The sequence below is a fragment of the Histoplasma capsulatum genome (genome assembly GCF_000150115.1).
Source record: "Histoplasma capsulatum G186AR genomic scaffold supercont2.6, whole genome shotgun sequence".
In the NCBI taxonomy this organism is placed as follows: domain Eukaryota; kingdom Fungi; phylum Ascomycota; class Eurotiomycetes; order Onygenales; family Ajellomycetaceae; genus Histoplasma; species Histoplasma capsulatum.
The window spans coordinates 698,137-723,076 of NW_025544806.1; the positions used below are offsets into that span (position 1 = coordinate 698,137).

Genomic DNA, 24,940 nt, shown 5'->3' on the forward strand with positions numbered 1-24,940 from the left:
CATGTCAACACCAGGCCTCTTATCTGTCCTGTCTCTTTCGATAATATCCCATCCCTTGGCTGTTATTGTTGCTGGTGTTGTCTATTGCAGTAACTATACCTTGTTGGTCTACCCGCAACTTGTGCTTTCCAATTCCTTAGAGCCATCTTGCAGCTGGATTTTCTGCTGAACTCCGCTTCAATATATTTTGCAACTTGCGCCTAAGCACTTTCTGTCTCGATTATTTTAATTTTTCCGGCTGCCAATTCGACATTTGACATGTCTTTTTCTCTTTTTTTTTTTTTAGAAAGTACCCCATTTTATCCGCAATCCCCTTTCCACACTTTTGGTTATGAATACATTGCTTCCTTCCCTTTTTCCATTTTCCTTTGATATTTGCTGCTTTTTTTGTGATTTCCTTTTGTTCAATGCATGCACGGCAGGTGTAGGGACTGGTTGTTTTTGTTTTACCATTATTTTTCTTTCCCCCGTCTTCTCTCTTTTCTACTACGAATCGAACCTTATATAAGACGCTAGGGTTAGGGTGAGGGTTGAGTAAACGGGGCATATTGTTTTTTCCTCTCCCCCCTCCCTTGATGTTTCATTTTGTGTACCAATTGCTTTCAATACACGTCATTTTCTTTTCTCGCTTGTGCTTGATCATTGTCACTACCATCATTACCATTAGTATTCTTATCACCACAGCGGCTAGTGGTATATATACATATATATATTGAATGGGTCGGTTGAATTCCTTTTCTCCTGCCATCCACGGAATTGAGTTTCCATGTTCCGCCCCTTCTTCTCCATTTCATATTACCGCCTTTCTCTGGCGATGGGACTTGATTTTGCTTTTTTAGCAGCAGCCTTTGCTGTTTTCGCATAATGGCGGAGGAGATTAAGGGTGTGGGGGACTATTGCTAAGGTGAAGCCGAAGGTGAGAGTGGGAGGGAGACACATGTCTGCGTTGTTTTATTTTTCTCCTCTTTGTTGCATTATCTGTACATACATAGTGTGCGTGCGTAACCAACACTTATTAGGTATATATATGTATATGGATGAATGGATCGTTGTTGTTACCGGCTTTGAATTGCGGGTATTTATGTTGTACAGTACATGTGCATTGTATATACACAATTGTATCCAATTGTACGCGTTTCTGTGGGTGTATTTGTATTTGCCATCAATCGGCCTTCCTTCCATATGGGATGGGTAGAGGGATGGGTAAGTCAAGAGATGGATGATGTATTGTATAACTTTTATATATACACAGCGTATGCTGCCTGAGCAACTGCACTGCACTGCTCTACAACCACAACTACAACCACACTAGTTCCACCCATTCATTGATTGGAAGAGGAGGACAGGGATGGGGTTGGGGATATATTCCTCCCCCTATCCTTCTCATCAAGGGTTTTGATTGCGTGCGCCGGGTGCTTCTGGGGGCCAGAGAAATTTCGAATTCTTTAAACCGTCTGTGAAATGTCAATGTGGGGTGGGTAGCTTTCACCTTGGCGAGGTAGAGATAGATAGGGAGAGGGAGCAAGGCGGCGGAGGGTGGCTTGTTTGGCAGAAGGATAGTTATATATATATATACTTTAGTCAATGTGAAATGAGGATGGTCATTCGAGGCGTGTCGAAACTCCCCATTCCTGCTCCGCTCACCATTGATTTTTGTTGTCGATAAGAATCAAAAATGGGAATTTTACCTCATCTTTGATTTTTGTTTTGTCCTGTCAAAATGAAGAAGTAGAAGAGGAAGAGAAGGGAGCCTAAAGCTGGTTGCTTCGTTTTGTGGCTTTTACGATGAACCCATTATTTCTTAATTTGGAGATGAAATTCGGAGAACGGAAAACATGTTCGGAAGACATTATATATATATATATAGAAAGAGGAAAGGGAGAATTCCAAGAGCAATTCGCTTTATTTGAGAATTTAATTTTCTAAAAGCTGGAAGCGTGAAAGAAAAATAAATAGCCGTTGGATGGAAGGAAATGGGAAAAGGACGGTACATATAATAGCTTGGCTAAATAGTCGCTGACTGAAAAAGGTATTACCAATTCATCTTTAGTCGGTGTTCCATTTCGTCATGGAAGGAGGAAGGTTCTCGAAGCTCGTCACCTAGAGTAAACAAAGGAAACGGTTAGATGTTTTCCGCATCGGGGGTGAACAGAGGAAATGGAAGTCGAGAAATCCAGAATGCATAGATAACGAAGAATGCATGCCAGTGATGATATGTCCTAGCAAAGAAACCTCCCAGTCCACTATCTTGAATCTCCAACAATACCACGACGAAGGACGATAAAAGAGAAAAGTAAACATACCGTCAAAGACATCCTCCCACGTAACCTCCGTCTCCCTACCTCCCAGCGCCAAAATATCCGCATGAATACTACTCTCGTTACGTCCTCCCAATGCAGCTGGCTTCCACTGTCCTTCCTGCACGATCTTCAATTCCATGCCCCTCCTGATCGGCTCCGCGATGCCATACACCCTTCTTAACGATTCCATCTTCATCGCATCGTGTGTTTGGCGCCACTGTAGCAGACGAGCTTCGAGCGGGTGTGTAGAAGCGGGGACTCGCTGTTGTGTCGTTGGTGCGGCTGTGAGGGAGGCGCGGAGGGTGTCGTGGACGCCTGGGGCAGATGGGGCACCTTTGCTTAAATGAGGGACTGAGGCTGTATTTGAGGTCTGGGTTGCGTTGGACGCGGCGGGTGCGATGCGGAGAGGCTGTTCTTGGGATCAGTACGGCAGTAGGCGGAGAGCTAAGATGAAGTGTGGGAATGACATACCATGATGAGGTAGTGGGTGGGAGGAGGAATTTGGGACTTGGGATGAAGGTGGAATGTGAGCGAATGGGACTACGTATGAAGCAAATTGCGAGATGAGATAGAGTTCTTGGAATGAGCGGAATTGGATGATGTGAAGGAGCTGATGGCAGCCATTTATTTGGACCTGTTCGTCCAGGCAAAAGCAACCGCGTCAAGGTCCCCCCGGCCATCTACATAGACCAAAAGCGCAGTTATATACCACGTGATCAGAACTCAATCTCAACCTGTAAATTTCCCTTTTCGGACACGCATCAAAGGCTTCATCCCAGACTTTCAAAAGCCCTTTCTACCGCCAATTAACCACAGCACTGGCTCAGCATGTCACCGCCAACGCCCTCCGCGGGGGTAATCCGTTCCCTACGACACTTCATATCCCGCCCATATTGCCTCTCTTCACCCCTGTCCACCTCCTCCAAGCGCACCTTTTCCCTCCTCCACCGACCACCACACACCACACCTCCCTTACGCCGTAAACTGACATCCGTCCAATATATATGTACACCATCGTCCCTCTCTTCACCATCGCGGAAATTCTCTAGCACTCTCTACCACAATGCCACGTTGAACCAAGTCCGTCGGGGTTGTCGGAAGGGCAAGCGTGCGCGGAAAACCACCTCGCCCGCGCTTGTAGGCCGGCCGCAGATGAAAGGCGTGTGTCTGAAGACGGGAATCACGAAGCCGAAGAAGCCTAATTCTGGAGAGCGCAAAACGGCGAGAATCCGGTTGACTAATGGCGCGGTTGTTACGGGGTACATCCCAGGCGAAGGTCAGTTTTTATATTTCGTTCTTTTTTTTTTCCGAGAGAGGAGTGGAATTCTATGTCTATATATTTATTTATTTATTGTGGTGTTATGTATGGGAATACTAATTCTTTTTTTCCCTCGTCCTCGCCAAATCAATAATACAGGCCACAACATCCAACAGCACAGCGTCGTGTTGATTAGAGGCGGCCGGGCACAGGATTGTCCTGGTGTGCGGTACCATCTTGTCCGTGGAGCGTTGGATTTGGTATGTTTCATTTTTCGTCATCTCGCCCATTATATTGTTGCCCCTATGTACATAAAGAGACGAACATTGTCATTATGGCACGGGCGTGATAAAAAAAAAAAAAGGAAAGCTAACCAACCATTCCTTTTATAACAAAATAGTCTGGCGTTGGCAACCGTATCACCAGCCGCTCGAAGTACGGGACGAAGAAGCCGAAGAGTGCTTAATGCAGTTCGGGTAGATAGAGGAGAGGACGTGAGGGAAAGTTAGAAAGAGAAGAAGAGAGATAGGAGTGGGGGGCTTTTGTTTTTCTCCTACTCCGAATGTACGATTTGGATCCATTTATATCCTTTGTGATGTGCGAGCATCGCCATGTATTCTGCCATAGATTTGATCCATCAATCAAGAGTTAGTAAAGCGTACATTAGTTACTTCTATCTTCTGCCCCTCCCCCCAATGTGCTACTTCTAGCACCGATGGGAGAGCACTTATGGAACTCATTGAATTCAAAAGGTTTTGGTGGCCTTCGCTATTGCTAAAAAAAAGCAGAACCATTCATTTTAAAACTTCCCAAATATCTACTCATTCCTTCTTCTTTCCTCGATTTGCCATTCCTCGGCACCAGACGCATAACTCTCGATTTAAAAGCACAAGATCACCACGATTAAAAATAAAATAACAGGGTCATTTGACATGTACTGCAAAAATATCATCAATCTCCGTGAAACATGGACTTTTCTCTTCATTTCTTCTTTCCTGGGAGATGAAATGAAACAAAGAGAATATATATATATATAACTTTATATATAATCATTATAATGGATGATTTGGTTTTCGTGTGGATGTATACAACTATTAAATCATGACATGCTTCATATGGGGCTGACAACCCATAAGAAGCAGAGGAAAAAAACAAATCAATCACAAAAATATTTTAATAAGAAAACGTACATTTTTCCACATGACTCCGTGAAATTTCAATAAAAGCGGAAATAGAAAACGACAAGGAATAGAAAATATTAATAAAAGCAAAGGGGGCAAGGAAATGCAAAATATCCCATGTCTATACAGCCTGGATGGGGTATGAAAACGTATGTCAACTTATGAATGAAGCACACGAGGGCATCAAAATGCGAAGGAAATAATGACGATTAAAGGCAAATATCAGGGTGAAATAAGAGAATGTAGGATTGGGGAAGCGGAGGATGGAGGTATATAGGATGAGGGGGAAGAGAAAATGGGACTTAGGCTATCTTTTCCAAGGCGTACGCAACTTGCTACTATTAGTACAACGGTCAGGATGATGATACCGCAAAAGATTGTGAGAAGCCAGTTCGGTCAGTCCGTTTCTTTTTCATAACCTTTAGGCTTCGTCATCTTATTAATGTCGAAGTAACGGGATGTACCTGCATACGAAAATAGCGTCAGGGCGAGTAATTGGGGATAAAAACTGAAAATGCATTGATTTTATGAATTATGGTGATGGCATGTAACCCTGTTTGGACTTTGTACTCACAAGAATATCCTTTCCAGTCGAAGTTGTCACGGGGATTGCAGTGGCATTTCAGATCCAATCTCATCTGCTCGCCCGTCGGGCAATGGACAAAGGGAACATGGCGATAAGCGATCTCATTGAAGAAGTGGATTTCCTCCTTTTTGAGCATGAGGGCAGCCGCGATGGAATGTACAGGCGCATCACCCCATCTTTCATAGAAAAATCCTCCATCTTTGTCTAGGATATCGAAATAATCGAGGTAGGCTTGCGATCGCAACCAGTTGAGATCACCAATTTCGAAATTCGACCACTGCAGAAAGTGATCAAAACGTTCGTTAATAAAGAGGTCACAAACGCATGGGCGAAGGAGGGGGATACGCACAAAATGGCAAAGGTTATATGTCTTCCCTCCATCCTCGCTGATGAATTCCAGGTTATTGTCCTCTACAATATGCTGAGGGTACTTCTCCATGAATTTCTTGACACTATCCCAGATCGTAGCTACGGTGTCTCTGTATTCATACAGACTGATAACAAAGCTATATTTCTTCTTGTTGTCTTTCATGAACTTGAACGGGTCGAAACCGATGTCACAGAAATATTCGATGCTGGGCTCCACTCGCCAATAGTAGTCGAATTTCTGGAGGAGCTCCTGGCGGAAAAAGAATCCAGATTCAAAACGGCACATGTGTCTGTAGCTGATGGAATCTCCGTAGATGACTTGTTTCTCCTTCATATCCTGCCGAACCTTGGCGGCTTTTGCCTGGTCGATAAAGTCAGGGAACGACCAGTGCTCTTTCGGAATGACTCCATAATGCGTTTTCCCCGATACAAGAGCAGTAGTTATCTTTATGAATTGGTCGTTGAAGGGCACGTCATTAAGAAAGACCCAGTCATAGTGATAATTCCGGTTGAATCGGTCCTCCACCTGGCGGATCGACTTGGCGATCTCCCAAATATCCCCATTTCTGGCCAAAGTCACGAATGTTGCGTTTACTCGTTCATAGGCAGGTGCTGGAACAGTTGAAGAAGTGTTGGAAAGTGGTGAAACTGATAGAGGAGTTGAGGGGCTATGGCTGGTTTGTTTTGACCCGGACCTGAGGTTGGACACGACATCGCTTGTGCTCGGGAGAGGTAGTGAGGAGTATGATATGAAATGTAGAATTGCAACACACTTTCGAACCGAAAATTAAAGATGAGGCCAAGGTCAGTTTCCTGGATTCAAATCGACCGCGGAGAACAACTAACCAGCACTGCAAATAGAATGTACCGTAGGTACTTTCCAGAGACCGAATTCATCACGGCGCAGGGGTCTGTCAACCACGTTCTGGTTCACACAGACGCGGAAATTCGCTTCGTCTTTTTCTCGTCCCTTTTTCCTGTCGTTGTCCTTTGAAATTTCAAAAGCTAAGGAGGGAAAAAAAGGGTATAAACTGGGTTCCAATTCAAAGGAAATCCGAAACACTAGGATTTGATATCGGGTTGTTAGGCCAAGTCAAAAGACCCATTCCACACCGATATCTGTCAAAGAGTATTTTCCCTTCTATACGAGCAATCAAAGAGAATGACAAGGCACAAAAAGCGAGTGGCGGAAGTTCGGGGTAGGGATTAGAAAAGGATACAATCCTGGCGGCCCATCCGATCTGTTTTGGCCGGTTGGAACGGGAGGATGCCGGGGTTCGTGAACAGAAAAGCCAGTGATCTGTTCGTGGACTCGCTGGGGAGTTGGAGAAGGAGAGTTGTCAAGATCCCAAGGGGGCTCCGTTGCGGTTGGTGTCTAGACAATTGGCGCAAGAACGGTGACGAGGCCGAGAGTGGAATTACGCGAGCCGGTATTTGTTATTACCAATACGGTCAACCATCCACGCGCAAAATCCTGTTCACGTGGGTGACTATTCATAGCCTCGGTTCTTGATCAGCACGCACCTCGACCGTTATTCCGAGATTGTTCCCGAGTCTTGCTTCTCAAGAAAGTCCCCTGGATTGGACCTTTCACAGCAACTATACCCACGTTGTGGTAATGGGTAGGGCCAACTGCCTACTTGTCGCGAAACTTGTAATTTATTGGGTGGCTAATGGGATGTGTCCAGTACGATGCCAAGGGCTGGTTTGTCCAACTTCTTTGCGCTGTTCCTCAGCCGCTGGATCTGTGTCTCATACGCAAAAGCGTTCTGCGGCGCCGCCTTCGTGCCTGGTACGATTGACTACTGGCCAAGTCTCAAACACACCGTTACTAGTCCTCTGCCATCATTGGTATTGTGTTCCAATTATTGGGTCCAGGCTTTGGCCGTGCGGCCCGTCTGGGCTGGATGGGTTCAGCTTGGCTATGTAGAGTATTTTCCTCCATAGTCGACTAATGACATTCATTTATTGCCTGGACACTGCAACTCACAAGCGAACTCTGAGAACAATGAACCATGAGAGGCAGCTAAAAGTTACGCGATGACATGAGAGAGGTGGTGATATTTCTTCCCGAGTCGCCACCCTTTGCTTTTTGCTCGAACGTCAACTTGCACGGAACATTTCACGTCCAAATATTATTGTCACTGGACAATTCACCAAACGGGGAGAGCAGAACGAGCCTATTATTTAAGAGAATACAATGGATATTTATTTTAGTATTTTTTGCACACAAGTTACTTACCAGTGCTACTTCTACACCAGGTCCCAATGAGCTTGTGCAAAGATTGGAACTCTTTGTGATCGAAGAATTTGTGTTCTACCCAAAACCATGGATATGTCCGTTTTGATGAAAACAGCAAACGTTTGTCAAATGGGGCGCGAACATGTCAGATGCCCACTTGCTGCAATTTTCTGGAGCTGATCTCCAGGGAGGAATATGAGTTAACTGTGCCTCGACAAAATAATCAGTGGGAAATACCTAGGTAACAAGGCTTTTTCGAAGTAACATGACGCGTAATCTGCATATTCGGACCCTGGCCAGGACGCCGGATGATACACGCAGTCGAAACCAATGGTTCAATATGACTTCATGGACGAATCGGCTGAGTGTTATGAAAATGAGCTACGGAAGTGTCCAAAGTTGGACCGCGCGCTCATCTTTGTCTAAACCATAAGGTACAGACTGTAGTACACCCTGTAGAGTATTATTTCAAGGGCATGTGGTAGTATCCAAAACCCTCCAGTAGACGCGCGCTTGCCCGCACAGATCTGCAACCCTCCACCAGACCACTACTGACAACTTGTTGATCAGGAGAACTTTAATGCAACGACATGTTTTCACTGAAGCTGGCTCTCGAGAAATCCCCCAGGGTCGCTGTCAGCTTGCGAACTTTTTTCCTCTTCAAGAACAGCAAAGAAGCTGTCCGAAGCTTTCACCAAACTGTCGTTACGTCCTTTTTCTGAGCGCAAACAACTACTTACTGACCCCCCGAGTCCCCTGATTTACGTAATCCTGTCACCAGGGATCGAAGTTCTGGAGGATCATTCGACTAATAATTCAGATGAGATCAATGGCCGGAGAATCGCCATCGTTTGTTTATTGTAGATAAAGAGGAAATATGATATTTTTACACAACCAGGAAACTCCAGAAGGTTACGGCCTGACAGTCCTGTTTTAACAACTTGCATGAGATCGGATCGGATGCGAACGGCCGAAGTACGCACACATGTCCCCGGTGGCCACCTCACACTTGGCCATCTGAGGCACCATTTAAATTTATTTAGGGGTCAGCAATGTTTCGTCATTGAAAGGCAACGGAAATCAAACCCTGGATCAAGACACTGATGCCTCGAAGGGTACTTGTGCCTTTGGTCTCGGTCAAGGATGACAAATTCCGGACAATAACCATCACTCCATGTGAAAATCATGTCTGCAAATATCTTCTTATCCCTCTAACAACCTTAAGCTATTGGCCCGCTCAATCTAAGCGAGTGCCCTGGCATCCAGGGCTGCCAGTATCCATCCAGCTTACACTTTGATCTATTTATCTCACGAGATGTTGCGATTTGTCACATCAATCGTTTCATATCCAGATGTGCAAATTCCAAACAAGTACACACATCAATTGAATCGGCCACAATATCAACATTGCTGCGTGGGTTTTCTGTGTTTCAAGGAGTCATTGCTTGCATCCAAGACAACGGAAATATTCAGACATTTCAATTATTATACCACGGGAAAACATAGCCTTGCATATACGGAATCACCGTACGCGCTTATAATCATATGGTTTCCTCCTGATGATTTACAGCAACATAAAGCGTTAATCGATAATAATTAATACGCATTAAATGCTGGACCCCGGCATGTATTCAATCTTTCTTTTAGGTTCTCGCCACTGCTGATCTGTTTAAAAAGCGAGAATAATGCAATCCGCCTAGTGTATAATGTCAGTAAGGTGCTCTTTCGTAAGATGATCCTGTAAGGAGGACATCGAACGGATCATGAAAAATGTTGTTGACCACTTTCTCAAGAGTTTGAAGCATAATGCCTCCCTCATAGCACTTTCCCCAAGGCTCCAAAGTCCGAAGCAGAGTGTTCTGAGTATGCTTGGAGTTTTTGTTGCAAGAAATCTTCCATTTTCCGGCAGCTAGGAAATCTTTTTTTGTCAGGGACCTAGGCTGTAGCAGTTGTTCAGAGTGACAGATTGGTGTCGAGCGGGGCGGGTGATGTCGTTATTTGATATCATGTTGGAAATAACCTAGATGCAGAAGAATTTAAAGAGCCTGAAGGACAAATATGCTGAAAGAGATGATGCCCAGTGGCTTGATGAACAACAAGCATTGCTCAAGCATTGCTCAAGCGGCAAACAAAGATAAAGCGTACACAAACCATGTAAGTCTAATGATATATCGCCTTCCTGGCTGGGTATCCTATTTGCTAACGGAAGGCTTTGTATCATAGCTTATAGAAATATGCACGCACGCGTTGGGTAGTCAAGCCAACATCTCGGTATCATGACCAAAGACTGTCGCGTTCTTGCTAGCTGAATTTTCAACCTCGGTGTCTAGTTAGGGTGTGAGAAAGCTAGATTAGCCTTTTGATTAATTGCCGCCTCAATAGAAGACATCTATCCAGCTGCACAAGTAATGTAGACGTAGTAGGGTTATCTTCGAGTTCCGCCATGAACGTTATTCTGCGCACCAATGCAGGTGACGGTTGGGCGTTGGAGGCTGATAGGCGGAAGCGGATAGCGCACGGACCAAGAAGTTAGCTAAACCTCTTCTGGCGAAAGATGAAGTTGATGCAAAACCAAATCCTCCGAAATCCAAGAGGCCTCATCAACTGCAGAGACAAGCCGTCGGGGCAACATGTCTTTCTTTGGCTTCGACACGACTCTGCCGAGGGATCGCCCCTCTGGCCAACAAACGCGGGGTATTTTCGAGAACCCTGACCCCTTCGCACACGTTGCCCATGCCGTTGTCCAAGATGATGAGGAAGCGTATATCTCCCTGTCCCTTCTTTGTTCCCAGGCAGCGATATGAGTATACTAATTCAGATGTGAAGAATCGATTTCGAAGACACCTACGATGGGTTAGGTGACCAGTTGGACGAGGACCAAGATGCGTTTAACGATGACACCTTTGGCGGAGGAGCAGATGAGAAGCCCGTGGGGAAGGATTTTGATTTCTACGGGAAAACCGCCCAAATGTCAAACGTACTTGATGAGGAGCAGATGCTATATAAGCTAAAGCACCCTCCACGTGAATCAAAACCAAAATCTCCAACTCGCACTCCCGCCAAGCCTACGCGGACTGGTTACGAGCTCTATCAAGACCCTGGCTATATCCCTGAGATTCAGGCGAAGTCAGCCGTTTGGGGGACGGGTGTGGGGCAAAAATCAAAGGCAGAAGATGATACCCAACCTCTCAAACCTGCCGCACCAGCGAAGAAGATAATGAGTTTGGAAGAAGTCGAGGCGCAAATGCGGGCACAAAGCAAGAAACCACAGGCTACTGAGCAACTCTCCGCTCCTCCACCCCCTCTTCCAACTATTCCTCAATTCCCAGGAGCCGCTGCGCAGGTGGCGGCTCCGCTTACCATGCCTCTCCATGATAGACCTGCACCGCCGCCTGATGGTATGCTGCCATTGTCGCTTCAGGAATTTCCACCCCTTGACCAGGGGCATTATGCTCAGCTAGGGAAGGATGCACGTGCAGCACAGGCATTCCAACGCCAACAGTCTTTCCCTCCTATGGAAGCTATGCTGCCTCGTCCCGGAATGCCTCCCACACCAAACCACCACCAAAATCGACTGCCGCCAAATCCCGCACCACAGTACCCAATGCGACAAGCTCAGCACCACCACACCAAACCACAGGCATCTATGGGCCCTCCTGGCCCATTACCTGCGACATCCGGCATGCCACCTAATATGGTACCTATGACCGAGGAGCAGAGAAAAGCAAATTTGATAGAGGATGCAAAACGTGCAAAGCGGAATCACAAGATATTCCTTCTTTCCAAAGGAAACGGTTTAATGACTCCACAAGATAAAAATTTCATTACGCGTATACAGCTACAACAGCTAGTCGCCGCAACAGGCAACGTGACAGATCCGGAGAGCGAGGCATCACTCTCTGAGGATTTTTATTATCAAGTTTATAGCCAGATCCGGGGAGCACCAAGACAACATCCTCGTCAACCCCTCGGTTATTTCGCACAAACCTACCTGTTTCAAACCGGAGGACGATCTGCGGGAGGCATGGGAAGGCGACAATTTTATACCGGAGACAACCATATGCAACGAATGCAGCAGCAGGTTCAAAGGGCGGTGGAAGCAGCTAAACTGAGACCGAAAAACAAACAGTTGATAATTGAAGGCAGCCTCGGTAAAATCTCGTTTAGCAACGCCAAAACACCAAAGCCGCTGTTAAACATCAAGCGTCCCGATAGCTCTGATGGCCAGAAAACTTCCAATGTTAAGAAGGGCCACCATACTGCACTTAGTGCCAGCGATAGGAAATCAATATTGAACAACATTGAAAATGTATATGGAACTCTAATGCAAATGGAAGACCATGAACGAAATATGCCTCCTCCTCCCGATGAAAGCGATCTTGAATCAGTCGAAAGGCATATGGAATGGAGACAAAAGATGCAATCTCTCAACCAGAAACTCTGGGCCGATATGAAAATATTAGAACCGATCGTTCCAGGGTCGTCAACTCCTCATCCTTTCATTGCATTTTTGTCATACCCAAAGGGCAAGAAGGCCATCCCTCGTATTTTCCGGCAAATAGACCAAGAGCAACGTGTCACCATCCTCACCATGATTATTGTCCATCTCGATTCGTTGGATGTTGTCCAGCGTGCACAACTTCAGTCTGGTGAATCTCAGCCACCTCTGCCTGTTCGGGAAGAAGTCGACCTGTTTTCACATGCTGTCATGCCCAGCCTACTTGGCTACGTTAACGAGGCGCCAATTAATATTATCACTGGCCTATTGGGTCTTGTCATTGGGCAAACCCACGTTCAAACAGTGGCAAAGACTCGAGTCGGACTTGGGGTTTTGACCATGTTGCTTAGCCGAGCGGAACTGGTTAAAGAAGCTGGCGGCGTGGAGGACGAACAATGGAAGCCGTGGACGGAGCTCTATAACACGCTGTTTGACCGACTAGAGCCAGTCTTTGGCGACATTTTCCCTGGAACTATCAACAGTGGAGATGATATGTACGTGTGGCAGTTCTTAGCTGCTGTAGGTATAGGCGCCAGCCCAGAACAACAGCAACGCTTGGTTATTGCTGTCAAGTGAGTGACCTTTAGGACGCATTCAATACCTTTTTATTTGGACTCTTTGCTGATTTTGTTTGTCGTTTTAGGGATCGAGTTATGGAAACTGTCGCTCAAAGCAAAACTCTTCCGGCGGACATGGCCAGCCAACGCCTTGGTAATGTCAATCTCTTCATGCGTGCCATCGGGCTCGACGTTGAACTCTTGGGATAAAAGTATAGCCAGCCACATGTATACTTACGGGAGAATTTCGGTCTTCCAGCTATGATGATACATTCCTCCTTTTGATCGTCTATATTTTAACCCTTGTCAAACTATTCCGCGGGCCGGTCCTCAAAATAACATACTTGGCAGAAGCATAACAGTGGAAGTTACGCAAACTCATCACGGATATTGAAAAATTTATTGCTAACGCGAATACATCCATGACGTATTTGAGCCACCTTCATACAATATTCTACTTTCCTTTCCATTCTTTATTCAATAAGGGGATGCAGTTTAGGATGAGAGAGTTGAAAATGGCTTCCCATCATGTGCAATTAATCCTGTAAATAGTATGTCGCGGCAAAGATACCAACTGCGTCCTATTTTAGTCGTTTCTTTCCTCTTTACTAGTCCGATTATATGCACTGTTTTCATGGATTCCTCTTCCGTTATCATAACTAACCTTTATGGCCGCTGAACTATCGTCCATATCATGTGTTGATTTGTCTGCCCTCAGGCTCCAACAAAAAGAATCCTCGCATCACCCGCAATGCGTTTTGGCTTTATATATTCTTTCATTGTTATTATTATTATTATCATAACTCGAGCACCTCGTTTCCCTCGTCATGTTATTCCACCTTGACGTTTCTTTCTGTCTTTACTTACTTTCATGACATTCCGAAATCTAAAAACCATTGTCTCAGTCTATCCGCAAAAGGAGGGAGGGGTATTTGAATGATGCTGATCAGCTGCCAGAACCTTTTACTTTATTGAGGGATTTAGGTTTTCCCTCTACATCTAGTGAGAAGGGAGAAGAAAAAAAAAAGGAATATTGCTAGATACATAGTCTGTTCACAGCTTCGCTATTATCCCCGAACACTGTCAACTAGAGTGGCGAATATAAGCAGTGCCATGTATACATAGCTGACTTTCAATTTAAGATCGGTTAGTCAAGGGGGACATGTTGATTCCGCGCTGATACATTATCAGTTGCTCTGTCTATAAGAGAGACCTACGGAATATGTAATAGTGAGTATGAGAAAGCCCATGGTAACTCGGAATGATCGAATTTCACAAAAACGAATTGACGAGATTCTGTGTAATTCTATTGAATTCAGCAAGAGGAGCACATTCAAATGAATAAAATGCTATGCCAAAATCGTTGTAGGCTGGGTTTGAACAGTAGGAGTGTAACGTGGTGAAATAAATGTAACGAGGCGAACTTGAAGAGGGAGTCATTGGAATGTCATGCTAAGTAATAAGAAGAATAGGGGTTGAGAAGCTGAGGTCGCGGGGTGAAATTGGAAGGCGGTGTCTGGTGTGTTATTGAGCGGTTGAGGGCCTTAGGGAGAAAAAAAAAAAAAAAAAAAAAAAACTAATGACCACACTAAAACTACCATCCCATAATCTATGTCCCAATCATGCAGCAGGTACCTCCAAAGGAAAAAAAAAATTAGTAGAGCATTATGGCGAAGCCAGCCATAGCAGAAGTATACTAAACACTGGCTCCTCATTGAGCACGGATCCGCTGAAACTCCCGCAAACCTACTGTTTAGCGCGGGCTAGCCTCGAACCCGCGACCAGGGTCACGGTAGGATGACCACAAGTGGCCACTTAAGGGGGACTATTGGAACCTTGAAGTGCCAGGTACGACTGTGTCAAGTACCCCTCTTAACCAGTGCGCCACAGCCCCCTTCCTCGTTGTTTGGTAGGGACTTTTCGGACATATTTAACTCTTTGTATGGAGAGAATGGTGAATGAAGAGGCTAGACTATTTGGGAAAGGCCCGCTGTTGCCTGGTCGCTTGGGTGGGTTGGTCGTCCGGTTCGAAAAGTGAGGGGCTGGGTTATTGGTGGTCGTCTTCACCCTTTTGCGTCGCGGATTTCAACCAGTTCCTGGCGATATCTATCACTACGTTGCTTGGGGCTATGGAGTTATATTGCCTATTACGGAAACAGTACGGATCGGGTTTTTTCAGCTCTCAGAAGAAATTGAGATCTGACAACCGTGTTCCACAAACCCAAGCATCAGAGGTGGATACGATACTGCTATCGACACCGCGCTGTAGCCGCGGGGTTATTGTTTTTAATATCGGAGCATTATTAGTATAAAATACTAAATACTAGTAGATATTGATATATCATTGACTTCCCCTGAAATGGAATAAGTAGTACGGTAGAGGGAATAGCAAGAGAAGAAGCTTTCAAGGCATAGTTCTTGAAATGAAATAATTTGGAAGCAAATAGCGGTTCAACAAGATTGCTAGATAGTGATTAAGAAAAGACAGCAATCCTGTAGAATCGCGAAAACAAGAGTTTGTAGTTTCTTTCATCAATTCATTCCTCAAAAACCTGAAGACGAGAAGCAAGAGGAGCTTTCATTCAACTAAATAAAATCTTAGGGAAGCACAAAAACTAAAAGACATTGTCCATAATAGTATGTATGTTGTCTCAGTATGTTATGCTGATAGACTTCTAGCTGTGATATCTCAGCGATGTAAAGAAATCAATGCAAGTTGTTGATGTTGTTGACATAAAGTTGTCCCTGGCCCAAGCCTCACCTCAAGTCAGAATAACTAGCTTATTTGGCACTAGTCTCAACTTAAAATAACTTTATTTCGTCCACTTGGAGACGCTGAGTTTTGGAATTTGGGTGAGGCGGAAGTCTCGATCTATCTGTGCGCTCTCCGGGACAAGTCGCTGGATGTGACGGTGGTTTTGTTTGTCTGCCGGACCAATTGCCCACTTTCCGTTCCTAGGATCCCATCCGAAAGGACCACCACCGAGATTCCCGTGCCCGTGTTTTCATTCGGCCAGCCAATGGACACAAACACTTTCCCCACCAACCGCCCGAAGATTTGGCGATTCGAATGGGAATTTGCCGATCATCCATTGCTTGCCGTAATGTATTGCAGGAAATATTAAACCGGATTCTAGTTGGTCAAGTCGTCTCGTTATATCAAAATAGTTGAACGTTATAAATTTATGTATATCGTCAAAGATATTGATTGACCTACGTAATATCTTCGGTAGTTAGTGAATTAGCCATCGCAAATTGATTGCGTAAATTCCACAAACCAGCTTACTAGGTACCTAGTTTGCAAGGGCGAGAATAAAGGGATCATGCCGATATTTCGATTGGAGTACATAAGTCAGCCAACGACTGCGTTAAGTACTAGTACTGTGTAAAGGACAATGATGCGAATATGGGCGGTTTTGGTGGGATCGGCGATCAGCGAGAAACCGGCTTGGAGCTTCACCACGCAACAACATAATTACCCCTCCATGCCCACACAACAACCCTCCCCGACTACGCTCTGTTTCTATTTCTCTTCAACGATCACAGAATATCCAATGAGGATTGTATCACTTGATAATTATATGTTTGAATCGTATTTTCAACTATCTCCCCGTTTCCTTTAAGCTCCTTCACATTACAAGGCTGCCAAGCGCTACCACCCCATCAGATACCCCCATATAAATCTTAAGCACCCTCGTCACTGCCCAAATTATGGCTGTTGGCAGTGTTCTTGTTACTGGGTAACCTCCTTCGTCCCCATGAATCTTCCCTGGCTATTTGTTCCAGTTGCTTACCCAGGTGCCGTGAAACCCAGCGGAACCGGTTACATAGGCTCCTTTACTGCCCTGGCCCTACTCGAAGCCGGATACAAAGTCGTCATCGCAGATAACTTGTACAATTCCTCCGACGAAGCCATCAATCGCATCGAGTTGATCTGCGGCAGACGCCCAGGCTTTGTCAAGATTGATATCACGAATGAGGCGGATCTAGACCGTGCCTTTGAGCAATACCCAGACATCGACAGCGTCATCCACTTTGCGGCACTTAAAGTATGTAAAAGAGAAAATGAAATATCTAGCTACCGGTTGTACCTTTACGTTTTCTAACCCTTATAATTGGGTATCTTGCTTACGTTTCTGATTTCCGAAATAGGCCGTTGGCGAATCTGGCGAAAAGCCACTTGACTACTACTACGTCAACGTTTACGGATCGATATGCCTCCTGCGCGCTATGAAGCGACACAATGTTACCAACATTGTCTTCTCTAGCTCCGCCACCGTATATGGTGACGCTACCCGATTTCCTAATATGATACCTATTCCTGAGGAGTGCCCCCTTGGCCCAACCAACCCATACGGAAACACCAAATTCGTTGTTGAGACCGCGATTACGGACTTCATCAACGCAGAGCGAAACAATGCAATCAAGGCAGGAAAGTTACAGGAGGCTGAGAAATGGAATGGCGCCCTGTTGAGATATTTCAACCCCGCAGGAGCACACCCAAGCGGAATCATGGGAGAGGATCCCCAGGGGGTGCCCTATAACTTGCTACCACTCTTGGCACAGGTAGCCACAGGAAAGAGAGAGAAGCTCCTTGTATATGGGGATGGTTAGTGCCCCCAATATCTGAATTTAACTTACTCGCTCCCTTGAGCGGATATACAATTCCATTTCGTAACTGCCAAGCTGCCACTAACTGCAACAACTTACAGACTACGCCTCCCATGACGGCACAGCAATCCGCGATTACATCCACATCCTCGACTTGGCCGCTGGCCATCTCCAAGCCCTCAATTACCTGCGCGCAAACCATCCTGGTGTGCGCGCCTGGAACCTTGGCACTGGCAAGGGAAGTACCGTTTTCCACATGATCAAAGCTTTCAGTGCCGCGGTGGGCCGCGATCTCCCTTACGAAGTTGTTGGCCGTCGCGCTGGTGATGTGCTGGACCTCACCGGTAATCCAAGCCGCGCGAACCGCGAGCTTGGTTGGAAAGCGACTAGAACGCTAGAGGAGGCATGTGAAGATTTGTGGCGATGGACGAAGAATAATCCGGCAGGATATAGGCAGCAGCCGCCGCAGGATCTGCTGGATAAGTTGAAGGAGGGAAAGTAAATTGAATTTTTTTGCTTAACTAGGAAGTTTTAAATGATAAACAACTTCCATTTTCTTTTGCTCTTTGTATACCGCTCGTCTCGTCACTTTGGAGAGAGCTATGTGTGGCAAATCGTATGACTATATTTTCTTTCTTTTCGTTAGGATAGACGTGGTTGATATTCAGCCCAGGGACTTTCTCTGCATGTGAGGTTAAGATAGCAATTATTTTGTTAAGAAGTAGAAACTGGGGTGAATAAAAAGGCAATCTAACTTCTTCCTTAAGCACTTTGGTGAAAAAATCCGATGTACCCCCTTCTCTTGCTATTACCAGCCCTAGTTACATAGGAGAATGGCAAAACATTGCAAACGTCCAGTGAACTCCAAAATCGGTTTTTTGATGAAGCGTGTAGAGTCCTCCGTGTTGCAGTTGTGTACAACACAATAGACGCTGAGATAACAGAAAAGAAAGAAAATCGCACCTCATTTATGATAAGTAGTAAATGATCTAGTCTTATTTTCATTTTTCAAAACCATCAGCAGCCAAATTGAATAAAAAAATTACCAGCCATCACGGTAACCTTTATATGAAAATATGTGGATGTTAACAAGGTATATTTTAATGCATTTTCATTGTAAAAACGCCTATAGGGGTTTAATCCTTAGAAGAAGAAGCTATGTATAACTAGCAGAGAATCATCTGATATAAGACAAACTCCATAAGAATCATATACGCTTATTCCCATCTTTTTTACTTTAGTTTATTTCACTTTTCAGTTTTTTTCTTGCTTGCTTCTCTCTATTTGTAGCACTGTCTCTAGTTGAATCTTGAAATATTGAATTTTTATATGTATTTACAGATATATTGTGCTGCAACAAATCCCCAACTAATTTTAATCTTTGGTCTTCTTTCACACATTATGCTATCATATTTATACTGCTTTTCCATCTCTCTGCAGCGATTGGACTGCTCCTTGCTTTCTCATCCATCTCGATATAGTTCCCAAGTGGATCAAACCTGTGAGAGGGAAGATTCATACCTCTACAAATGGTTTCTTATTGGCTACCCTTTTAATCAGGCAACAAACCACTTATTATTATATTAATCTTGCCTCCAATTATATATATATATATATATTTAAAAAAGCTGATTTTATGGCATTGGAACACATCCAGCCCGCCTTAACAATAAACCGCTATTATATGCTTGTATTCCGTCGCCGCAGAACTCCTTACATATCGAATCTTCCCAAAATGAGGTTACTCAAAGCCAGCCCTCTGAGTTTCCTATTTTGCTTTCCTACTCCTTCTCGACCCGGGGGTCTGCTGTTTGTTTCTGTTTCCCGGATCCGAGCCTGCTCCACCTCCACCATCCACTCCAAAAGTGGAATTCGCTCGCTTTCATTCAGTATCCAAAGCCTCCCGTTCCTTCTTCTCAAGTGCACGGAGAATAGCACCCTCTTTCTCCCTCTGCTCAATCTGGCGAGAACTCAGTTCCCACAATTCCTTCGCTATCTTCTCATCCGTAACCTCTTTGCGCACGATATCCCGTTCCTTGCATTCCTTGATTAGTTTCCCTCCAGCGAGGCCAGCACTAACCCCGACTCCACCAATATTCGCTGCGGGAGCTCCAAGTACAATGTCCATTGCAGCCATCAAAAAGCTTTGTGACCCTTGCTGTGGAGATTTTAAAACAAGCCACCAAATGGGCCATGTTATCAGGTAGATGAGAAGACCTAATAATGAACCACCTGTTATCCAGCGTCGTGTGCCGGGGGTACGCGAAAAGCCCGGATCCACAACGAGAACGCGGGCATTGCAGGGCTGTTTATCTGGTCTATTAAATGCGGAAAGATGGGATTGGAAGGACTTAGCAAAGATCATTAGAGCGAGTTTCGATGTTGCATATAGGCCATTTTGATCTGCTTTAGTATTGCTACCGGTTTTATTGTTTATTATCCCATTGACAGGTTTCGAATTGCGCGCTGACGCTTTAGAAGACGTATGATTGGAAGAAGCCGTACGCATGGTCCTATATTCGAGGGTTTTCAAGTCCAATTTTGCGCCAATGTAGCTTGAGCAAGTTCCGATTATCACTCTGACATCTCGATCTGCGGGTTGGGCGCGCAGTGCAGGGCTTAAAATACTGAGGAGGTGGTAATTGGCAAGGTAATTGATCTGCCACTCCTCATCTAAGCAATCTATAGTCGTTCGAGGGTTTGCGTGGGAGGGTTTTATAGTATTGGCACAGAGGATAACCATATCCAGTCGCCGAGGTGGAGCATTATCAATCCACTTTGTAGCAAAGGTTCGTATGGAATGTAAAGACGAAAGATCAACTTGCTCGGCATAGATGAGCTGGTTACCAGTAGCGTTCCGGAGGTCGTCAATGTAGTCAACAAGGAAAGGATCAGAGGGCGCATGTCGTGTGAGAAGAATGAGCTGCGCGCCTTGGGAAGCTAGGCTTTGTGCAATTGCAGCTCCAATTCCTGATGTACCGCCCTAGAAGCAAAAATATAAGATGGGTGTAAAAATTGGCTTTGAGGATAAATGCATTGGCATACTGTTATCATGACTACTTTAGAGTGCATCAGACGCTCCGAAGTATTCCTTGCGCCTCCAAAGTAGCGTTTCAACAGGACGATGAGGGCGACCGCCGGGGCCGTCTTCAACGTTGGGACTGCATATGGGATGCTCGAGATACCATCGACCACCCAGTGTGCCAGGAGAGGGACCGGCATTATGGAATACGTCTCCAGCTATGGTAACGGCCCCGGGAGGGGAGAAGCTCATGCCTGGCTACAGCGTTTGAATTTAACTCCTCGTCATCTGTTGGTTAGAATATTACGTCAGCAGTCCATTCGCGCGCTAATTAGTTAGCGCGCATCCATCGTCGATCTGCCAACGCCACCGAAGTGCAACTCTCCACTGTGACGACTTTTTGGTCCAGGAATTGGGGGGAGGGGAGAATATAAACGATAAATGGCTGAAAATGTCATACGACGATGATGAATACTTCGTCTCTCTCGAAGGCCAGCGAGTCTTTGGAGCCGGTATCAAGAGGAAACGAGTCCATTTCATCCCCTCTAGCGAAACATCTGCCAGTGCTATATCCTCCTCACCACAAGAGACATCCAGCTTCAGCACACCGAATACTTTTTCGATCGGCGACAGGTACCTATCAATCGTCCTTTCTTCCTCATCAGACGTTGGGAAGTCGAAACTTCACCAAACAACCTCAACCACCACATCCATATCCACCAAACCAACCTGCGAAATTTGTGACCTACCGCTTCCACCGTTCCCTTCTCCGTCTCTAGATTCCTCTTCCTCCTCCAGCCAGATGGCAAAATATACCTCGAATCCCCATGAGGCCACGCTTGCGCACCAAGTTTGCCTCCCGCACTCTCACCCGCCTTCCGCCATCGACCGCACACGAACAGGCTTTAAGTATCTTTCAGCACAAGGCTGGGATCCAGATTCGCGTCTGGGCCTAGGCCCTCAGGGCCAGGGTATCGCGGTGCCTCTGAAACCTAGGGTAAAGCACGATACCCTTGGCCTAGGCGTTAAGCAACCAGAGAAGGCGAAGCAGGCGAGGACAAGGGTGGAGAAGCTGAATGCAAAGCAGGTGAGGAAGATGGAGGTGGAGGGCAAGAAGAAGGGAGAAAAATTGAGGGAGATGTTTTATGCGAGCTACGATATTGAGAAGTATTTGGGGAGTTAATTGCATTTATGTGTATGAGGACACTATAATATGATGGGATGTGAGGGTTGTATGATGTTCTCATTTGTATTATATTGATACCACTTTGTTTTTTTTCTAGCTTGCTTTGGTTTGGCTAGGGTCCCAGCTGTATGATTAAAAGGCGCATTGTGAGATAAAGGGTCGAGAATATACTATAAAACTGCTCCCTTCGAAGGGACATCGTTATCAAAACTACTTTGTAGCGAGCTCCTGTTCAACATCACAGTACTATTGATTTAACTAAGGATTTTACATTGAAAAAATCAGGGATGAAATACACATTAACTCCCACCTGATGGACCCGCGCCAGTTCTATGCTGAATGGATTTAGGAAGGGGATAAAAATTAAAGAAGAAAACACTTAGAAGTCGTCCGGCGAGCAGGCATTCGGAGTATCATAGAGAGGGCAACGAAAAGTATCTCTAGTAAATGGGATATTGTTTTTCCTCTAATTACTTAAAGAAATTTCGCTTCTTCTTCTCCTTCTCCTTCTCCTTGTCTTTCTCCTTCTCTTTTTTCCCTAATTTGTGACTGGATGCAACCGGTAGTACGGCAGGTTTCAGCGGTTGGCCTGCAGCACCGTTCGGTGATCTGTGCGGAGCATCTCTGGAGCTAATAGTCATAGAAGCTAGCCCACCAGTCGGAGGAACTGGAGGCTGCTGCGGTGCGGGTTTCTCAAAGAGGTGTGCAGGGGCCTTTGGTGCAGGACGATCCGCGGGGAGATCCAATCGGCGTTTGTCGACGCTGAGATCTCCAAGTTGACGTAAAAAGAGTTTCGGTGTGAGCATATGAGATGTAGCTAGGTATATGTCTTTAGAAGAGATTCTAGCGAATTCATAGCAAGCACGAGCCTCAGAAAACGTCGCACCGCCGGCCATGAAGAGAATGATTCTTTGGCGGGGCTCCGCTGCCGATGGCCGGGTTCGGGCCCAGGTTGGTTTTGCACTTCGAAGAGATGCCTGGGAAGCATTATCTTGACCTATTGTGCCGTCTGGGTCGAGGTGGGGCCGAGTATATGGGAAAATTGTAGTGTCTAAAGTTCCTTTGTTCTGTTCTTCCAGTAAGAATTTCAGGTTAGGCTGAAATCGAGAAAGGCTCGTGTCATCTTCTGTCGTTTGAGTGGGAACTTTTCGGGGAAATAAAGGCTCGGGTTTTGGTTTCAAGTCCTTAAGCGGCTTTTCTACTCTTGCGCCCAATAGGTCGAGGTTATATATGACCTCACCATCCTGTGGTGGAAGCTGGGAGTGAGCAAGGAGCTTTTTTATATCGCCTGGCAGAAGTCCATCCCTGTAGAGCAAATAAAGAAGAATTAACCTCAGGCGTTCTGACGGTCCAACGCAATCTTCGTCTAATAGGCGAACTAGCTGATCGGCAATATGTTTAGGTTTCCGGTAATCTTCGTCCAAACCTGTGGAAAGTGACTACTGCAAGTTAGCCGGCGAAGACAATTATTAAAATGTTCAAACAAAAGGGGGTGAACTTGTACCTGCTCAACAGAAGCAACTTCCACTAATTTCCGCTCCTGAAACAGCCTCATACACTCCTGTGCCATATTAAGATGTAGCGTATATGCGTTTTTTCCCTCTGTAAATTCCGACAACCCAGCAATCATGTCTTTAACAGTGTTGAGGTTTGCAGTAGCCCCACTTCGAATTTAAATCCACGTAAGTAAGAGCGACGCAGCGTATAGTAAGGAGCTAGCTAAGGTTGTAACTCACCTCTCGTTGAACTGGGGGTTATCCGCTCGGAATTTATTGAAATCATCAACGAGCTTCCCCAGAAGATCCTTCATGTGCAAATGCCTGCTGTCAATCCAAATTCTATCATGTTCACTTATCTCCATTTCCTTAACTTCCTCATTTGGTTGTCCCTCGTTTAGTGTAGTTTTGTAGGTTACTTTATCTCCTTCCTTTATAGGTAGTAGATCATGGGCCATAGCTTGATATGTAAATTCATGAAGTAAAGGGGCGTAGATATCCATTGATCGATCTAAGATATATAGTACTCCACGCGGTCGCGGCGAGGGCGGGGGGTAATCATCGTGATGTTTTGCGTATTCATCCAGCTGATCTTGCACAAACCGCGCTAGATGAGAGCAGAGGACACTTGCTTCGTGTATTGGAGTTTTCGGCCGATAATATCGGACTATCGGGTACTCGCCAAGTGAAACACATATCGATACAATCTAAGTGGTTCGTATATTAATTCTGTGTCGAAAAGATCTTCTCTAGAAAGGCACTAACCTTTTGTGCCAAATCGTCAAGATGAGGCCTGATCAAATTGTTGCAGGCAGGGTGAAAGAGGGTCGGAAAGCTCCAAGGGTCCCTGAATATAGCGACATGGGATTCTCTCGGGAAAAAATTAATATTCATAACACGGAAGTCAGCGATTTGATCTCGAGCCATGGGTGATTTTTCTATCCTGTGGCGCAGCTGAGGGTCGAGATCTATATCCACTGTTAGAACGCATTTGCTAAGTCCCGGCTTGCAACAGGCTGACTTGAAATCCAAACCAAAAATGATTTCTTGTACCGCCGGCGCTCGAAATCTGCCATAACACAGTCCACGATATGGGGCAACGGCGACAGTATATAAACGGCATCCAGGTCCTTATTCATGGGACGTCGGGCTTCTATTTGCTCAACATCTTCCAGCTCTCAGCGCAAAGCCCATTAACGTTAAAAACTACAGGCCGGAATGCTTACTCGTAACATTCTCTTTCAAGATATCATCTTCCTTAACTGCATTATCGATGAGCTTCTTGCTACCTTCGTCCAACACAAGGACTTTCCACTACAAACCAATGCCCGGTCAATAAAGACTCTTCTTGTGGGAGGAGAAACGAGGAGTCGCTCACGTCTCTGCCACCAGTAAAGCGAATAGTGTCCAGGATAGCTAAGAGAAATGAGGTTAGCGAAATATAGCAGATACCAAAGGATTCCCGGTAAGGGAGCAAGCTGCCTACCTCTGCGCTGGATCTCAATCAAGGAGGAGTCCATTCTGTCTGGGTCAGCGAGCGCGAAGCATGGGCACCGGGCCCGACAGTGTTGGCACCAGATGGACCAAAATTATAAAATATTTCCACGACAATATATGTCGCAAAGTTCAAACCT

At 45.5% G+C, this 24,940-nt stretch overlaps 10 protein-coding genes across 10 annotated transcripts; 5 read left to right on the forward strand and 5 right to left on the reverse strand.

Annotated features, from left to right (window-relative positions):
* Positions 1-271: 271 nt before the first annotated feature.
* Positions 272-939, reverse strand: HCBG_04942 (uncharacterized protein; the record flags this gene model as incomplete). Its single annotated transcript, XM_045431991.1, has 2 exons — positions 272-687; positions 800-939. 2 exons carry the CDS (start codon positions 937-939, stop codon positions 603-605), a joined length of 225 nt encoding a protein of 74 aa, XP_045287203.1.
* A 947-nt stretch (positions 940-1,886) lies between these two features.
* On the reverse strand, positions 1,887-2,848 carry HCBG_04943 (proteasome maturation factor; the record flags this gene model as incomplete). Its single annotated transcript, XM_045431992.1, has 3 exons — positions 1,887-2,100; positions 2,304-2,709; positions 2,772-2,848. 3 exons carry the CDS (start codon positions 2,772-2,774, stop codon positions 2,033-2,035), a joined length of 477 nt encoding a protein of 158 aa, XP_045287204.1.
* Positions 2,849-3,128: 280 nt separating this feature from the next.
* Positions 3,129-4,038, forward strand: HCBG_04944 (ribosomal protein S12; the record flags this gene model as incomplete). The annotated part of the gene is made up of 3 exons (XM_045431993.1): positions 3,129-3,576; positions 3,771-3,818; positions 3,959-4,038. 3 exons carry the CDS (start codon positions 3,129-3,131, stop codon positions 4,036-4,038), a joined length of 576 nt encoding a protein of 191 aa, XP_045287205.1.
* Positions 4,039-5,135: 1,097 nt separating this feature from the next.
* HCBG_04945 (glycolipid 2-alpha-mannosyltransferase) lies at positions 5,136-6,635 on the reverse strand (the record flags this gene model as incomplete). The annotated part of the gene is made up of 4 exons (XM_045431994.1): positions 5,136-5,203; positions 5,314-5,602; positions 5,675-6,466; positions 6,541-6,635. The coding sequence occupies 4 exons, from the start codon at positions 6,589-6,591 to the stop codon at positions 5,136-5,138; spliced, it is 1,200 nt and encodes a 399-aa protein (XP_045287206.1).
* A 326-nt stretch (positions 6,636-6,961) lies between these two features.
* On the forward strand, positions 6,962-7,641 carry HCBG_04946 (uncharacterized protein; the record flags this gene model as incomplete). The annotated part of the gene is made up of 2 exons (XM_045431995.1): positions 6,962-7,176; positions 7,383-7,641. 2 exons carry the CDS (start codon positions 6,962-6,964, stop codon positions 7,639-7,641), a joined length of 474 nt encoding a protein of 157 aa, XP_045287207.1.
* Positions 7,642-10,566: 2,925 nt separating this feature from the next.
* Positions 10,567-13,201, forward strand: HCBG_04947 (uncharacterized protein; the record flags this gene model as incomplete). Its single annotated transcript, XM_045431996.1, has 3 exons — positions 10,567-10,697; positions 10,763-13,006; positions 13,078-13,201. The coding sequence occupies 3 exons, from the start codon at positions 10,567-10,569 to the stop codon at positions 13,199-13,201; spliced, it is 2,499 nt and encodes an 832-aa protein (XP_045287208.1).
* A 3,257-nt stretch (positions 13,202-16,458) lies between these two features.
* On the forward strand, positions 16,459-18,393 carry HCBG_04948 (UDP-glucose 4-epimerase; the record flags this gene model as incomplete). The annotated part of the gene is made up of 4 exons (XM_045431997.1): positions 16,459-16,731; positions 16,806-17,040; positions 17,144-17,600; positions 17,704-18,393. 4 exons carry the CDS (start codon positions 16,703-16,705, stop codon positions 18,102-18,104), a joined length of 1,122 nt encoding a protein of 373 aa, XP_045287209.1.
* A 766-nt stretch (positions 18,394-19,159) lies between these two features.
* On the reverse strand, positions 19,160-20,824 carry HCBG_04949 (oxidoreductase; the record flags this gene model as incomplete). The annotated part of the gene is made up of 2 exons (XM_045431998.1): positions 19,160-20,585; positions 20,648-20,824. 2 exons carry the CDS (start codon positions 20,822-20,824, stop codon positions 19,485-19,487), a joined length of 1,278 nt encoding a protein of 425 aa, XP_045287210.1.
* Positions 20,825-21,038: 214 nt separating this feature from the next.
* On the forward strand, positions 21,039-21,807 carry HCBG_04950 (uncharacterized protein; the record flags this gene model as incomplete). Its single annotated transcript, XM_045431999.1, has 1 exon — positions 21,039-21,807. One exon carries the CDS (start codon positions 21,076-21,078, stop codon positions 21,805-21,807), a length of 732 nt encoding a protein of 243 aa, XP_045287211.1.
* A 230-nt stretch (positions 21,808-22,037) lies between these two features.
* HCBG_04951 (Sec1 family superfamily) lies at positions 22,038-24,909 on the reverse strand (the record flags this gene model as incomplete). The annotated part of the gene is made up of 9 exons (XM_045432000.1): positions 22,038-23,115; positions 23,143-23,236; positions 23,368-23,474; positions 23,547-24,013; positions 24,072-24,274; positions 24,328-24,474; positions 24,533-24,620; positions 24,685-24,722; positions 24,793-24,909. 9 exons carry the CDS (start codon positions 24,824-24,826, stop codon positions 22,281-22,283), a joined length of 2,013 nt encoding a protein of 670 aa, XP_045287212.1.
* Positions 24,910-24,940: the final 31 nt, after the last annotated feature.